The 17,733-nt window shown below is 26.2% G+C and overlaps 1 protein-coding gene across 1 annotated transcript; it reads left to right on the top strand.

The window, feature by feature from the left end:
- Positions 1-10,709: 10,709 nt before the first annotated feature.
- LOC132917294 (uncharacterized) lies at positions 10,710-15,522 on the top strand. The gene is made up of 5 exons (XM_060977972.1): positions 10,710-11,393; positions 13,361-13,494; positions 14,101-14,282; positions 14,371-14,509; positions 14,587-15,522. The coding sequence occupies exons 1-5, from the start codon at positions 11,230-11,232 to the stop codon at positions 14,745-14,747; spliced, it is 780 nt and encodes a 259-aa protein (XP_060833955.1). The 5' UTR covers positions 10,710-11,229; the 3' UTR covers positions 14,748-15,522.
- Positions 15,523-17,733: the final 2,211 nt, after the last annotated feature.

The raw sequence follows: 17,733 nt of genomic DNA, 5'->3' as shown, positions 1-17,733 counted from the left end.
ATCTGGAAAATTACTATTAAAGATGTGTCAAATTCAGCATACAAAAAGTATTGATATATTTTCTTCTCGTAAATTTTATACGAATGGTATTATATTGTTAATATTTCTATTTTCTATAACTGAATTATATTTGAAAAAAATAAATTGAATATCACACATAGTTTTAAAACCAATGTGTTCTTTTATTTAATCTGAATCTAAAAATATGATTTTATAAATATACTGTGCATTATAATATTATTGTTAATATGTCGATATTCAACGTGAAAAAAATAATATAAAAGAATCTGTTTTCATTTTACATCCTTAGACATCCATATTTTTATGAAACAAAAGTATATTATGTGTGTGTGTGTGTGTGTGTGTGTGTTTCAATCTAGACAGTTAATACCTATATTTTGGTATTTCTTTTGAATCATATTTCCAAAGGATTACTTGGAACTTGGACAGTATTTCCTAGACGGGTTAACGTCTTACAGACTAGAAAAGTCCATGATTTGGATTATCTTTCATCCTTCAGGGTTAAAATGGTACTTTATTTGTTTAAGATAGTCAAAAGAGCAAAATGATTTTGTAGTGCGTCATTGCAGCTTTAAATAACGTATTCTTTGTGTATACTGCTTCTTTATTTCATGGACTTCATTGGTTAACAAGCTTTTGTATAAAAATAATTTTTTTTACAAACAACTTATAATATCATGACCTAAAACACCTTAGTATAAGAACCCTTCTTTAATCAATGAAAATAAATTCATGATTACCTCTTCAGCTAACACTACGGAAAATAATTTAACTAACATTTTTACTTATTTAATGAAAAAGTTTATAGGTATAAGATTTTTACTTATATAATGCATATTATTAATTAATTGTCTGTAGTTATACATACTAAAATAAATATATATTTGTTTTTTAAATAAACATTCTGCTTAACTTCCAGCATAATAATACACCATAACATAATATATATTTATCTACTATATAAAAAACTGTTTTAATCTCTTTATAGTCATAATTCAATAAAACTCATCGCTTTTCGATTATATTTGTAATAAGTTATACGTATAATTTAATAAAACATCAATACAAAGACAATATTTATATTTTAATTTTGTAATATAAATATTATTACAATCATATAACAACTACTGATAAGCTCTTAAAGTCAACAAATAAATAAAATTAATGATTCATAGGCTGTAACTATTTTTTTATAGTATGTTTTTATTATAATATATCAAATATTGTACTAAGCACTAATTATCAACACACATGAACACGAATCAAGAACATTTCAAACTCACGCTATTTGTTTGTGTTAGTATGCTGGTTTAATTGTGACCGACAGAAGTCACTGCAATCCATCTGTTCAGTGCCGCAATTCGATAGTTGTAAAAATAAAAGTGCCGTCATAATCGATAAACGAAAATAAAATTATTATCTCTGATTCGCTGAAAAACGTCTAAAATTCTGAAAATTAGTCATAAAATTTTTTAGCTTAAACCTTTATCACTATTAAAAAATAGTATAGGAAAGAATCAGCTGAATTAGAAATAAAAAATAAATAAAATTTTTCAATTATCATCAACTAACTGCTATAAATAGAACGTTATACCAGCTGTGTTATCCTCTGTCTTACTAACGTATATCATGGCAAATTTGCGTTCAGCTGAACATTTTAAGATATTTACTTTAATATTATAGTAAATTTACCTATTATCAAATTTAAAGGTAAGAATATTATCGTTGTTATCTAAGAAATGTCATTTGCTTTGATTTACATTATAATTTTAAAGTGCAATATTTTACATAGTTATAACTCACTTTAAAATGATAATATCAATCAAAACATATGACATTTCTTAAATAATATTTTTACCTTTAAATTTGATTATAGGTAAATTAACTCTAATATTAAAGGTAACATCATAAAACGTGTTCTACTGAACGCAAATTTGCTATAATGTACGTTAGTAAAACAGAGATAACACATAGTTAACTATTTTTATTTTTATCATCATTATCCATTACATCGTAGACTTTTTCACATCAAACAAAATACAACTGCCGGAGTGTCTGCAGACAGTGAAGACTAATAAATAATTGCAACGATATAAAAACATGAAGGCACACTACTGCGCAGTATAATATATGCACGTCATTTTTGGACGCAATCATTATTTTTTTCTGTGACGTGGCGTAATGCTGTAGTTTCAGACCCCGAAATATTATAATTTCTTGGTCGTAAATAAATCAAAAGCGTACTGAACGTGTAGGTAATGCGTGCGCGTACACCAAACAATCAACATGCAACACTTTAGGTGAGTTAAATGTAATGGATAGTATTAATTAGAGCGATGACAGTGCAGCTAGTATTTCATTAGTGTAAGATGATAATGTTCAGTTTTCGTGTAAACGAGAATAGCGTTGAACATTTGGCATCGTCGAACCACCTATAGGCTATATTGAATTAAAACGGCAACACTAGTGTAGCTATTGTCACAGAAGCTATTGTCATCGTCACGGCATCGTGTGTTGTTACAATATCAACTATCAAGTATATTATATAACCTATCGTACGGTTTTGTATAAAACTATGCGTCATTACAATAATATGTACACTGTTAGAGAAATTTAATTATAGTAAATTTACCCAGTAAAAATGTATTTGTATGATGAATAATTTACCGATTTATCTTTTACCGGTCAATATTTGTTTAACAAAAAAATTACAAATTTTAAACATTACAATACACTAATATTTATGGCATAACATTATTTTATGGTTGATATTTGGTAAAATATTAACCATATTATATATTAGTAATACAAATAGAAATTATAAATAGGTATTATTTACGAGTATAGTCATCTCACTCATCTCAGTAACTATTTACGCGTTTTATTATCTTCAAAATACTGATGTATTGTATTTTTGATTTTCATATCAAATTGACTTAAATTGTATTATAAATCGGTATAAATAATATTATTCATTATTAACCTTTTTACTACCAAAATTATTTTCACACGGAAAAATGATATCTCTACCACATAAATTTAACTTTGATTATTATTTTTTTGTTCATACGAATATAAAACCAACCTATAAAGTTAACATAATTTACCCAGTTATTAGTTTGATTTTTAGATTCTGAGCGGAACAATTTTACTATGATGTGAGAATGTTTTTCTTTATTTTATCTGAAGTCATCTTTTGGGACCGTAAAAATAATTTTTTTTACATTTGAGATGGTTTCTGGTAGAAAATTGGATCTAGTATTAGTATTTCGGAGAATCAAAAATAAAAATATCCAATGATTTTTAAGTTTTATTTATTTTTATTTATATAATCAACATTTTTTGTTCGGTTAATAATCTTGAAATTGTAATACGAGATTCATCATAAGTTCTACATAATTTTTCTAGATATCGGTATAAAAACTTTAAAAGCATATAGGTAAAACTTTTACAAGATTCGTCAAAGTTATACAAATTTACAGATTACAAGTATTGAAGTAAAAATTATAAAATCTTTAGTTTGTGTATAGCTGAGATTTAAAAATAAATTATAATATACCACATAAGTAGTTTGTACAAAAAAACAAAAAATCTAAACAATTTTTTATATACATATATAGACATTTGAAGTAAAAATTTGAATGAAATCAGATGTTTAAAGGAAATCGAATGATATTCATTATTTTGTGTTACGATTTCAAAAACATATTCGTGAGGACTTAATGTAATAAAATATATGCTATGTTTTTGCAATATCAAAAAATATATTATCATGAAGTGTACTTGACATAGGCTGATAATCCGTCTCTGCTCAAAATCCTTTTTCGTAAAAAATGATATATTAATATATTATTAAATTTAGATTTAACACATCCATTACAGTGATCTACTCAACACCTACTATATATGTATAGCAGATCGTTATTACCACTTACTTATATTTTAAATATACGTTTTCCAAAAATTGTATGGTTTTATAGTTATAGATTTATGATAGAAGTGAAGAGAATGTTATTCCATGTGTTTGTAGTTATGGCTACATTACCAAAAGCATAAACATTTATCGAATTTACGGTAAGTTTACAAACATTATTCTCTGTAAATTACCAGAAAAATCTATGGCTATTTTACATTAGGCAAATTGTAATATATTTATTTTTTTAAAGTAAAGTTTACAAACGTCTATAAACTTTGTATCTCATAGGATAATATAATAATTTAGTATAATATATAGTGTTCAGTCTCATAGTATACATTTTGGACCACTCAATTTATTGTAGCTGAATTACATTACCATATTATTATACCTCATTAAGGGATATTATTTCAATAGCAGTTCGGCGCCTAATCTATGTTTAAACCAGCGATTTTGGGGAATCTAAAACGAAGATTAAAGAGCGACGTCAGTATATAACGATAAGTACAGTGAACCAGCGTCATTCGCATCATTAGAATTAATCACTCATAACGAAAATTAAAATAAAAGTCTGTTCATTAAACTAACAATAAAACAAAATATAAACACAACGTACATAAAAAAAAAAAAAACAATTAAGTCGACCATATTATAGTCAATATAAATTGACAGGACGGACATTCGTTTTTCTTCAATAAGAAACTACATCATAGTATTTAAATATAGTTGAAAATATTAAGTAATTTAGGACGAAACTTTTTATTACACAAAAAATAAGTAAATTTATAACATAAATTAATAAAGTTATTAAAAAGTAAAAAAAAAAAACTAAAATTAATACAATTTAAGTAGGTAGTATACAAGGTACATATAGAAATTAATTTGAACCACCAAATACATTTTACAAATTTTATTTATAATAAATTGTTAAAGAAAATCGGTAACTATTAAGTCAAGAAAAAATCGACTGCGAATTTGAAGACATGAGAATAAGACTCGTTTTTCTTCTACAAAAATGTGCATAATACTTTTTAATTATAAAATATAAAAGTTATCCACTATAAAGTACACCTTGATTCTTTGAAATGCTAAACTGAGCAATAAAACAAAGTGCAATAAAAATTTTTTCACTTGATGGTGCTTAAGACTCACGTAAAATGAACTGTTTCAAAGAACTTATATAGAAAATAAATACAGAGAAACATTCGATAAAAGTGTGTGAATTATTTAAATGCAAATAATCTCTTTGAAGGGTCTTTTTTTTTTGAAGCACAAAACCAATTATCTTAAAAATCATAGTGGTATATAAGTATATATATATATAAACACACACAAAGTCGGTAGTTATCACACAGCTGCTCATATTGAAAAAAATGCTGTGTTGAGTATTTGAAACAATATTGTTTCTATAAAATCAAACAACTCAAAACTTTTAAAATATAATAATAACTTTGAAAACAGGAAAATACATTACATATTAACACAATTTAGGAACCAAGTTGTGACGAGAAATAAATAATATTCATGTACAATTTTATGCGTGTTTTTTTTTTGTGGTTTCACTTACATATGTGACCACTTTTTTTGGTAGAAGAGCACTCACAAAGTTGCATGTAGCCCTAGCTATCAATCAATTGAAAACTGAGCACAGATGGTAGGGAATTTTAGAGAGATTCTTTAAAAAAAAAAAATGCAAATTGTACTAAAAGAAACCTATACAATATATTACGACAGACCCGGGTACAGAACGGTAGTGGCAAAATCAATATAGTTGTAACTACTTACTTTGTTGCACTTGATTAAAACCCTAATAATATTTATAAGACTACTAACTATATTTAGATGATTACCGATACCTATTATTACTATTAAAATGCAATTTAATTTTAACATTTGGTGATTTTAAAGTTCCGTAAAGAATTTGTAAAACGTATTATAATTATTCTTTTCTATTTGTTTTAGATTATGAACGAAGTGAGGAATGTATTGATTTTACAATGATGTGTTTTTTTTTTTTTTTTTTTTAATAGAAATAATATTTTTGACTTCAGCCCCTCTTTGAAAAGGAAAATCCATCTAGTTGGTACTTTGGGGCGTCAAAAGTAAAAAATGTCCAATAGTTTTTAAAAGCATTAGGAAAAACCTTAAAAATGTAACGGGAAAACGGGAATTACGCATTATCAGTTTTCGACAAAATCGATTTTTTTATTTTGCTGTAACTCAAAACGAATCATTGTAAATACTTGAAATTTTCACCAAATGTTTATATTAGCATTATCTATTTACGATACAATTGAAATTTTTGATTTTTCTAAGTTTTTTTTTTAAATCCTATTAAAAAAATTTAGCAATCCAAAAAATCTTTAAAATTTAATACAAGGTTTTTTATAAGTTGTACTTATTGCAGTAAAAAAAACGTTAGTCACAATTTTTGTTTAAAAGCATTTGAAGTTCAAATATTTACGAAATATATCAAAATCGCAAAAATTTGCAAAGAATGTTGAAGTTTAAAATTTGTAAAATTTTTGTAATTTATACCTAAGGTTAAAAAACCCAATACAAAGTTATCCATAAGTTTTCTTTCAAGTAACTGTAACAGAAAATTCTAGCGTCAATAAAGAAAAAATGTTATGAGTGTATGAAATTTAATTTTTTACAAAATCGCGTAAAATAACGATATATTATAATTTAAATATAGGTAATAATATAATATATCCTAATAAGTATCCTAGACTGACAAATCAACTCCGTTCAGAATCGTTTTTCGTATACAATGATACCTGTCATTGCATTCAAATTTAACACATCCATTATAATATGACCATAATAGTGACCTACTCTCCATCTTTACTATACAGTAGAGCGATACCAATACTTACCCACATTTTGTCTATATTATTTCTATAACTCAATACTAATGAACCGAAGAAAGGTGTAAATTTTTGTTTCATTATATAAAATTTTAATACCAAAAATATGAAAACTTATAAAAAGCTCATTAATTAACACAAAAGTTATTTAGGTATAGTTAGCTACTAAATAATAAACTTTTATTATATTATTATATAAAACTATTATTTTTGATTGGTTTTCTTATGACACCAAAATTCTAAGTGTAAGTTTTTATTTTTAAAACTAGTTATGGTATCTGTCTAATTAGTTCAATATATGTACAATACCCGTAATGATTACTATGTCTATTACAAAGTATAATATTTTACTATTCATGTATAATATATTTTATTTATTTGTTATTTAAAAATAATATCTTTATGATTATTATAGCCTATAGGTACTATATCGATATTTCAAATTTATTTTTAAGCCAAAATAAATACAACAACTCACTGTCAGTTTGTAATTAGTATTAAATCATATTTGTATGAACTCATATTATTTTGTAGGCTTACAATTCTTGTACATTAGAGTTAATACATAAATGTTGTTTATTATTAAACTGTTTTATTTTTTAGATTAATTAATTTATGACCATTATATAAATCAATTTTCAGATCATTGATCGCATTTTTATTTTTATTTACTTTACATAGACTAATAAATTTTATTCTTTATACTATAATAAATAGATAGGTACACTATAACAATACAAATAATAAAATAACAATCAATTCAATAATAATTCAACTTTATATCATAGATACATGTCATGCGCTGAAATTACCCATTATCAGTTACTATACCAGTTACTATACCCATTGCTCGTAGTTTTAGTTGTATCGTAAAATAAATCCTAATTATTATGTGATATTTTAGATTATAAGATGGCTGTATTAATTTTACAACGATGTGAAATGGGAAAATCAAAAATAATTCATTATAGAGACTTGAAATTGTTTACAAAATATTCAGGTTAATATTTATTATAGACATAGCAAGATTTTCAAAATATTATATTGGTTGTTTCTGTGATGTGACTCATAAATATTTTAAACTTTAAATTTTTTTAGTTTTTTCCAAGTCAATTAGCATTTTTATTGCTAAATAAAAATCCAAACAAATAGCAAAGCACTTTAAAAATCAATTTTTTTTTTAAATTTATCAAAATCATGAATATTTGAAAATTATTGTTTATTAAAAATGTATAAAATGTAGAATTTGTATAACTTAGGTTTGAATAATTTAACACAAAGTTCCTAGCTGTTACGTAGTTCTTACGTTCTAAATGTTAAAAATATATAGATAAGAACCATTATTTCTATTATATTATTAACCCTTATTGAAATTCAAATGTTGACAAAATTAAATACCTATAAACCTTATTTAAACACATAAAACGAATAATTACAATTTTATATATTTTGTTGTAATTCAAAAATCTTGTTCATATGCACTTGAAAACTTTTACAAATGTTATTATATTTTACTATGTTATACAGTTATAACGTTTCAAAATACTGAGATTAATAATTGTGTACTATTGTCTACTTATACCACGAACCTATTCACAAGTTTTACGGTAAATCTCTTTTGACTTGAAAACTGAAGTTAAAAACAAATAATATACGATTTACTTTAAAAATTAATTTACAATAAAATAATATACCTGCAGGTAAAATAAATTATCTTCGTTCAGATTTGTTTTTTGCTTGCAAATATGCAATGATATATAATTGAATTAAATTTAAAACATCTAGTACAATAGATACTCATTTAAATACTCAATGACGAAAGATACTCGATACCTAGATATTATACAACACAGCGGTTTTCTACTTTCCCATTTTTTTTTTTATTTAAGGATTTGTTTTTGGGTTTGGAGATCATAATTCAGGATTCTCTGCTGTATAATTATAAACACTGCGAAGATATTTTAATATTTCGTTATGCAATCCATTTCCTGTGACCATTTTAAAATGTTTATAATTGTTAATTCGTAACACGCCTTTTATAGTTAATTAAATATTTTATCTGAATTCTATTTTCATCGACAACAACAGAAAATGGCCGAGCACCGAATCTTTCAGAGAATATAAATTAAATAGGTATGTTATAACATTTGTTTACTAAGAGGTTTAATAATTCCATAATGGTTATCATACCTACTAAATAGTAATTATGTCTAAACAGTAAACAATAGAAATAATAAGCCTTCAAACATGTATCTGCAGTGCTGTTTTAAAATTTAAAACAATATATCATTCAATTGTAAGCTTACATATTATGCATAATATATATTATATTATACAATTAATATGAAATATTTTGTTTTTTGCTCCTCGGACTACTATAACCGTTGCTGCAAGTTATTATCGCGTTTCAAGTCTTCTCAAGTCATAAATTATGTAATCGAAGATGTTTTTTGTGACGGATTTGTACCTATAGCGTCCATAGAACCATATTCGGTAGCTCATTAGTCATCTAGTCATCATTACCTATTCGTATTATAATTTATTCTTTATAATTATTATAATAAATTATAAGTCGCCGAAACAATGTATCCTGGCGATGCAATATTGCTGTTGTGATAAAGGTTTATGGGCTATGACTGCGTTCTCCTAATATTACGATCAAAATATATTGAAAAGTATTATTATTATCGAAGCGTACGTCGTTTCATCTACTTAGTGCATTGGAAAATTTAAAGCGACATATTACTATAAATTATTAATTTTAATATAAGATTATAGTACCTATAACGTAATAATAAAATATTTTACTATTAATCTTAAATACTACTGATATGTAGGTAGTAGGTACTATGTTTTTTTATATAATATGTATTGTTATAACGTAAAAATCAGTTATCATTTTGAAGGCACCTAAAAATGTTGTTTTAAAATAAATAAAATTCACACTGAGACTTCATGTCTTCATATACGTTGTTATCGCTTTAGAAATGATAAATGGTAGTTGAACTACCAGTAATTCAGGGGTGTCAGACGATTCGCGTCCAAAAGTACCGCGCCATCTGTGCGTGTCAACGCGGAAAAGTCAGGACTTCCCGAGTTCCTCGAGTGCTTGACAGTGCGCGACAGCCGTTCGTAGTATCATTAACTAAATAAACTTGAATAATTAATAAATAAATGTAGGTACTAACTACTAAGTCATGATTAATGAGTATAAATATTAGTATTTATCACGGATTAAGATAGAATTATATATAAATCTGTCCTTGGTATTTATAATCAATGGTAAGTAGTACCTACGAACAACTTCGGACAAAGTCGACCGCGAGTTTGCAATGTTTGCATCGGTAAATGATAATATCACAACCGTGAACCGATCCTGCGAATAATATTAAATATTAATAATATTATTGACTACCTAAGACTAAGTATTGTATTCGTGCCGCACACGAGTACATGACGCCCATAGCAATTAATAGCCATAAGTCCTTGGAATAAAAATATACATCGTCGTTCAAACCAAACTATCAAACATTATTGTCATACATGAGTCTGTACTTGACAATATCATCATGTTGTTCTATTGATCTATTGATCTATTAAGGTCTGTTCAGGCGCGAACGCAGGAAAAAATTTCGGTGGGGTTTTTTAAAAAAATGTACATAAATATCATACTATTCATTTGTAGGTCGGGTAATTTATTTTTTATTCCTGATATTTCGGAGGGGGTTTAAACCCCCAAAACCCCCTTGCGTTCGCGCTTGGATCTGTTAGATCTTATACTCACTAATCCTGGTTGAGCGCACGCGCACGCCCCTACGACTATTTCTTATCTTTCGCAAAACATCTGATGTGACTGATAATGCCAATTGCCAGATAACAGTCCTGAGCGGGGGTGATAACGCCGTTCACTATAGTAATAACAACAATAATAATAATATTACATTTTTAAAAATAAAAATCTATAATAAGGCACGACACACGAAGTACATTATTAATAATAATACAATTTTATTACGGAATCTGTCGCGGTATTTTGTTATATAAATACAAACGCAGTCGCCGTTCGCCATTCCGACCGTGGACTGTTGAGCACTGGTCGACTTACTGGTGCGGCGTAATACTCACTACTCGATCAATACTCGTTCCGGTTGATACGCAGTCCGTGTTCGGCATAATATGAATGTACACAGAACATAATATTATCATTATTGTTATCACAGTCGTTTCGCTCTAGACGCCGAGTGCCGTCTACTTCCATAAGCTATTGTGACGACCAATAGGTAGGTACCGTAATAATATGTTATTGTAAGACAAGAGACCGGCTACGGTCTCCCACGGTAGTTTCCGTGTTAAAATGTAGTGGAGCTCGCCACCGGATTGACTTGCTGTCGGAAAACGAAGGAGAGCACCGCACGACCGATAATGGCCGTGTGGCTGGAAGTACTATTCGTGGCGTTTTTCATCTCGCTGCCATTCCTCTACGACACGCGACGAACGTTCCGCTACCATTTCCGTCTAACCATCTTCACTGTTCTGGCCTACCTCACGTCCCTGTTGGCCCTCTTCCAGTTCAAACACCGATCCAGGTAATTACTTATGGCAATAAAGATGTTATTAGTCAGGTACTTGTTTGTGTGTGTGTGTATACAAATAATTATTAGCGTTCTACCGACTGCTCTCTGTTCAAACCAATTATCTAGATAACTTTGGTTCAATCTATTCTTCTTCCAGAATAGGTACTTATTTTCCTACCGCATGGTACTGGACACAGCATAGTAATTGGGTTCTGTCGAAATATGGGCTTGGGCTTGTATGCCTTGACACAGTTTCCTGTAGGTTATTTAGCTCTATAAAAGAACTTTGCTGTTAGAGTATACCTACCATTCTTGTAGTTACTTAAAACTTGTGTTGAAAAATATTGCTTGTGAAAAATTACAAGTTCTCACAATAATAATATTATTTATTTTATAAAATTACTTTAATTACTTTACTGGCATATAATTGATCCAAAAAACCTTGAAAATTGAATTTTTTTTAATTGTGGTCATTAATATAATTATTCAGAAAGCATAGGTATTGAAAAATGAAATATTGCACTGTAATACTGTACCGTCTACCATTACAATTATACTTATCAGTTACATTAATCATGGTTCATTTGGAATGTAGACATTAATCATTTCCTTAGTTAGATTAATTGTTTTACATTATCATTACTTACATTTTATATTTTATTTTATACACTATATTTTATGCTATCAACTCCCTATGTTATGAAATATGTGTATTATACATTATCAATGCTAATATAATATATGTTTTATGATTATAAATTCTACAATGTTACTTTAATTTAAAAATTGTGTGGCTCATGCTAAGTTCAGTTATCTAATAATACAATTATAAATAACTTTATCAATTTACGCTATAAAAAGCTTAGATTTGAATACCAATGGCATAACTTGTTGACTTTGTAAAATGAAAAGTTTTTTATTATAGGTTTTTGTATTAACTTAAATACTCGTTTAAATATATATAGTATAATATACTTCTATTTGTTGTTACTTATTTGGTTTAAATAATAGATTTACATAAGTTAGTTTTATATTTAAATATTATTAGAGACCTAAGTTGACTTGTTGGGGTTTTTTTTATCAACATAATATATTTGTATCTTATTACTAAGATCTATCATATTACTATCTTTTTACTAAGCTTTAAAAATATAAGCTATCTCTTATTTATCTATTTTTGTTAAAATAAAGCAATAACTATTTTTAAAAACATAATTAATATTTAAATATATTAAGTAATTCATTAATGTATAATTTTTCATTATTATTTTTGAAAACAGTAAAATTACATTTAATATTTTTTGGAAAAACTGTAAAAATATGTAAAAAAAGAAAAAAAAATGTTTTGCTGCTGTGGAGTTAATCGAATAGATGCCTTGAACCCAAGCAACCTACTGAATGTTGAATCATGTAAACAAAATAAATCATATTTTTAATTTATTATGAAATCTATGGTTACTTATTGACCTTTCTGACTAAAAATGTAGTAGAAATATGCTGATACATAATAAGTCTTAGGCCTGCTGATTACTATTCAGACATATTTTAATAATATATAATATTTAAACATTGATGTTTAATTTAAATAGATAACCTGCAAACATAATCATGATAATATCTTTTATAATTAATATATAAATACATTGTAATTTCCAAAATAACAATGTTTTTACAATGTTTAAAAAAAAACCAGAATAATTACTTTAAGTTATAGATGAATATAGCACCTTCATAGATGATTGAACATTTTACTCAGATGGTAGTGAATGTTATAAGTTTTTTATTTTAAATTGTACTTGTATACACTTCAGTTTGTCAACAATGATAAAAAAATCTACAAAAATGCATTTAATTGAATGTTAATGTATAAAAATTGTAGATACCTTTCTAATAGTTATTCTAATGGCATCCTTTATTCTAATGTGATACATTTTTATAAAGTGTTATTTAATATAAAATATTTTAACTTATTTTTGCAGGTTAATCGCATATTTTGGACAACAAATCTCAGATTTATTGTCTCTTGAATGGTGCCTACATGGGAAAAAAAATCTATCATCAACACGTGCAAGGGTGGCTATTATAAATTATCAAACTGACATCGATACATTAGGTTATTTTTATTATTTAACATTTTTGACAAAACTAAATATTAATCAGTAACGACTGATAAATATACTAATTAGAATAAAAGACACACAATTGTGTAAAAAAAGCAACAAAAGAAATTGTTTTTGTTACACGTTGGCTACCATGCGACAGCAAAATCCACACATCGTTAGGATACAACATTACAACATTATTTTTACGAACACCACGACACTTGCATTATATTATTTATATACCACATGACCACCGGCCACAATAAATGAATACGATTTTAAATGATTGACTTTTCTATAGCATCACAATAATATACTAAAAAAATAAAATGTGGCATAGCGTGAATAATTACAATTTTTTTGATGTAATAGAAAATATATTTTTTCTTTATATAATATACATTCTAAAATGGCTTTTTCAAATAAAATAGTATAAAAAAAATTAGGAATGACGTGGAAAAATATGTTTGGCGTGTTGATAATACATATTGTGTAACCGCCATCGGTCACATGGCAGTCAACGTATTAAGTAAAAAACATGTTGTTTAAATAAATTCAATTTAAATTATAATTTAATTTTATCATGTATAATGTAATAATTTGATAAATTTTTGCAGGACTCTTGCATTTGGTGTATTGTCAAGAGATGGAACTGAATATAATTTCAGAAACAAATTTTATCACCTTATGGCCATTTTCATTTTTTCCATGGTTGGTTTCATTAGCATTATGCCCCATTCAATTTTTTTATACTAATTTGAGGTTGCTGAATTTTTCTTCAACATTTATTGATTCCAAGGTAAATATAAAGCATTGTTTAAACTCTATTAAAAAATATAATGCACATATCTGTGTATATATATTACAAATATTATAACTGTTTATAGCCTACAATTATATTATCATCATCTACAATGACAAATGAAGAAACTATTAAAATGGCTTTTAAAAAAAAATTGCCAGTTCAGCCTATTGTATTTTCCAACTGCTATTTTATAAACAAAAAAAAACATATGTTTGAGCCAGGTGTTTATATAACTTTAGAAATATTACAATATTTTATGTTTTTAACATATTATCATTTTGATCTTTAATTATTTCAGGTCGTGTTATAATATCTGTGATGCCAATAATAGAAACTGATGGTTTATTGGCAAATGATATACCTAACTTCAGTAATGAAGTATGTTCCAAAATACGTGCAGAATATGACAGTATAAGTAAAATAACTCAACTGGGCGACTATCAGACACCATCTTTTTAGGCCTTAGAGTTAATACTATTGATAATACTCTTCCATGCACAATTTTTAATTAGCAAAACCTCAAGTTATATTTATTGTTTAATTTAAAAAGACACATTTCTATTCACTGTGGTATGACTAGAAAGTATATTTACACTACTTAAATGTTGATAATTCTTGATTGTTTATATATTTATATTGTTTTTTTATTTTAATGATTTTTGTTTTTTTTTTTATATAATATAGACATATTTTGTTCTTATTGGCTGTGCATATTATAATATGTAATTTGTTAGATAATCATTTATTTCATTTTCAAAACTCCGATGGTCATTAATCATTACATAATCTAAATACCTAAAAAGTATTTTATTTTTTTCTTAAACTAGTCATGATTAGTATTATCATTTCTTTGATTATTTACTCAATATTAAATTAATATAAATGTATTGTATCTTTAAATATTGTGTTTGTTGTGTTTTATTTGGATTTTCTAATTTTTATTTTAACATAGTTTTAATGTTAAAATATCAAAATAATGACCATCATAAAATTGTTTGTTTATTTTTTCATCTAGTTGTAAAGAAATATTTTTATTGTAAATGGGTTGGGTGCAATTATATATGTTATCGGGTTATATAAATTAAATGATGTCCAATATAGAATTAGTTATAAAGACATAGCGATGACTTAAAGAATATTAACTACCTACTATTTATAAGGAAATAAGCTATGCATTAAGACTTTAATTATTTTTTTAATTTAATATCCAATAAAGTTATCTTTAAATTACTTATTTATTTTTATTTTATTCTGTTAGTATAATTTCCTATTATCTTTATATGCGTGTACTGTAATTTATTTAAATGTTATTGAAAAAAACTGTATTTTTAATTGTTAAATTTAAGATAGTTGAAAAAATTGCAATTGAACTTACTTCTGTATAACATGCATTTTAGTACTATGATATATTTGGATTTAGGGCAATATCCCATGAAAAAAAAATGATGTATACAAAATATAATTGGCCCCGTCATAGTTTTATACACGGATAATTGTTGGTCTGTATCTAATTTATGAAATATTGAATATATTTTTATTATTATAATCTGAGAGGAGCATGCATAATTAAAGAAATACTTGGAGATATTATTTTAAAAATTACTGCCTTTTTATTTATATTGTATTAATATTAACTAAATTGTGATAATAATTATATTATTATTCTAGTGAAAATATTATACAAAGATTTTTCAGTTTAACAAAATCTTAACTAATTTCATCAAATGCCTGTAAATTTTAAGAATATTTAATAGTAATATTTGATATTTCTTTGACTTTGCAACTTGGCAAATTTAATTTGGTTCGTGAGAACAGATCTTCTGTTGTTACTTGTTACCTATAGACTATAATACTTAAATTAATTTATCTATCATCAAACTTTAAATTAAAATCATTATCTGTGTTAGTACGTGGATTTTTTTATGATATATGAGTTAGATATAAATTATCTATGAGAATGTACAATGTTAAAATTTAAAAATTCTAATGTATCATAAGAAAATTGAAATATAATAAAAAAATACAACATTTAGATAATGTTCATAACTTGATACTTGAAAATAAGTCACTTTAATGTTAAAGCTAGGTTAAGCAGGAATAATATAGCACCCCGCTTTAAGCTGACGATAAAACATATCCTATAAAGTAAAAACGATATTATCAAAATTAACTCAATCTCAATTTATTCCTTGGATTAAATAGTAAATACAGTCAATACAGACCAAAACATTTCAAAGTCAAATAATTTAACATATTATTTCTCGTGTAATTCTAATACTAGTAGTTATAATAGCCAATAGGTATACTATGTTACATTACTTAAATGCATAATATATCCAATATACCGATAGGTACCTATTATTTAAATCTTATTTTACACAAATTTGTTTCATAGGTCATACCTACTACACAACACAAATCCAAAAATGTATATTATATATTTTTGCATGCCTACGGGGTATGGGCTACGCATATAGATAATACCTATACGGCTATTCAGCTATACCTAACGATTTTAAATTAAGAAAAAAATAAAACGGGGCAGTATGTATGTTATGATATCATTGATTGTGTGCAATAGTATTATAAGTACGCATTATTCTATACGCAATAGTTATTATCATGGATAACGTCGAGTAATAATAATTCGTCAATGAGTACTGAGTACCTAGGTAGTTAAAAAAGTATTGAGAATGTGTTACATTTGAATTCATTGATGAATTATTGTATATACGAGTAGGTACTAGGTAGGTAGGTATACGAAAGAATGTAGTATTTATGATCATGGGCAAAGATTTTGCGGGGAAAATTGCATTCGTAGTTGATTTTAAGGGGGGGGCATCACCTCTGTACTCAATTATAACGAGGGTAAAACATAAAAATAGTATTTCGACATTTCACTTTTGTGTATAAAAATTGTTTGATTATTATTAAAGCTAATGAGTTTTGAACTGAAATGCTCATCAAAACAATTCATTATCTAAATAGCATTGCAAAGTAAATCATTATATTTTGTATTTATTTATTGCAACCATTAGGGGCGGACTTGACTGGCGGAACACCGAGAGAAATCCCGGTGGCCCGTTACAATAATATATGAGTAGATTAAATGGCCCGATAATATTTTAGGAACTAAAAATATAGTTATGAAATAACATAAAATATAAATATAATGTATAAACAAGTAGGTATACAGCAAATCTACTCATGTCATCGTGTGACTTTTTAGTATTATGATTTATGATAATAACCGATAATATAATATACCTATATATATATGATATATATATAATATTATGAAGTGAATAGTGATCAAGACATCAAGTGTATTATTTATAAGCTATTTTATATTACGTTCAAAAATGTGTTCGATGTATGAAATATAATAAATTACTAACAGATATTTACGGGCGAATAGCTTATTTAGGGATTTTTTATAAAATAG

The sequence above is a fragment of the Rhopalosiphum padi genome, chromosome 1 (genome assembly GCF_020882245.1).
Source record: "Rhopalosiphum padi isolate XX-2018 chromosome 1, ASM2088224v1, whole genome shotgun sequence".
NCBI lineage: Eukaryota > Metazoa > Arthropoda > Insecta > Hemiptera > Aphididae > Rhopalosiphum > Rhopalosiphum padi.
Note: the sequence above shows the minus strand (reverse complement) of the source record. Positions and strands in the feature narration are given on the sequence as shown.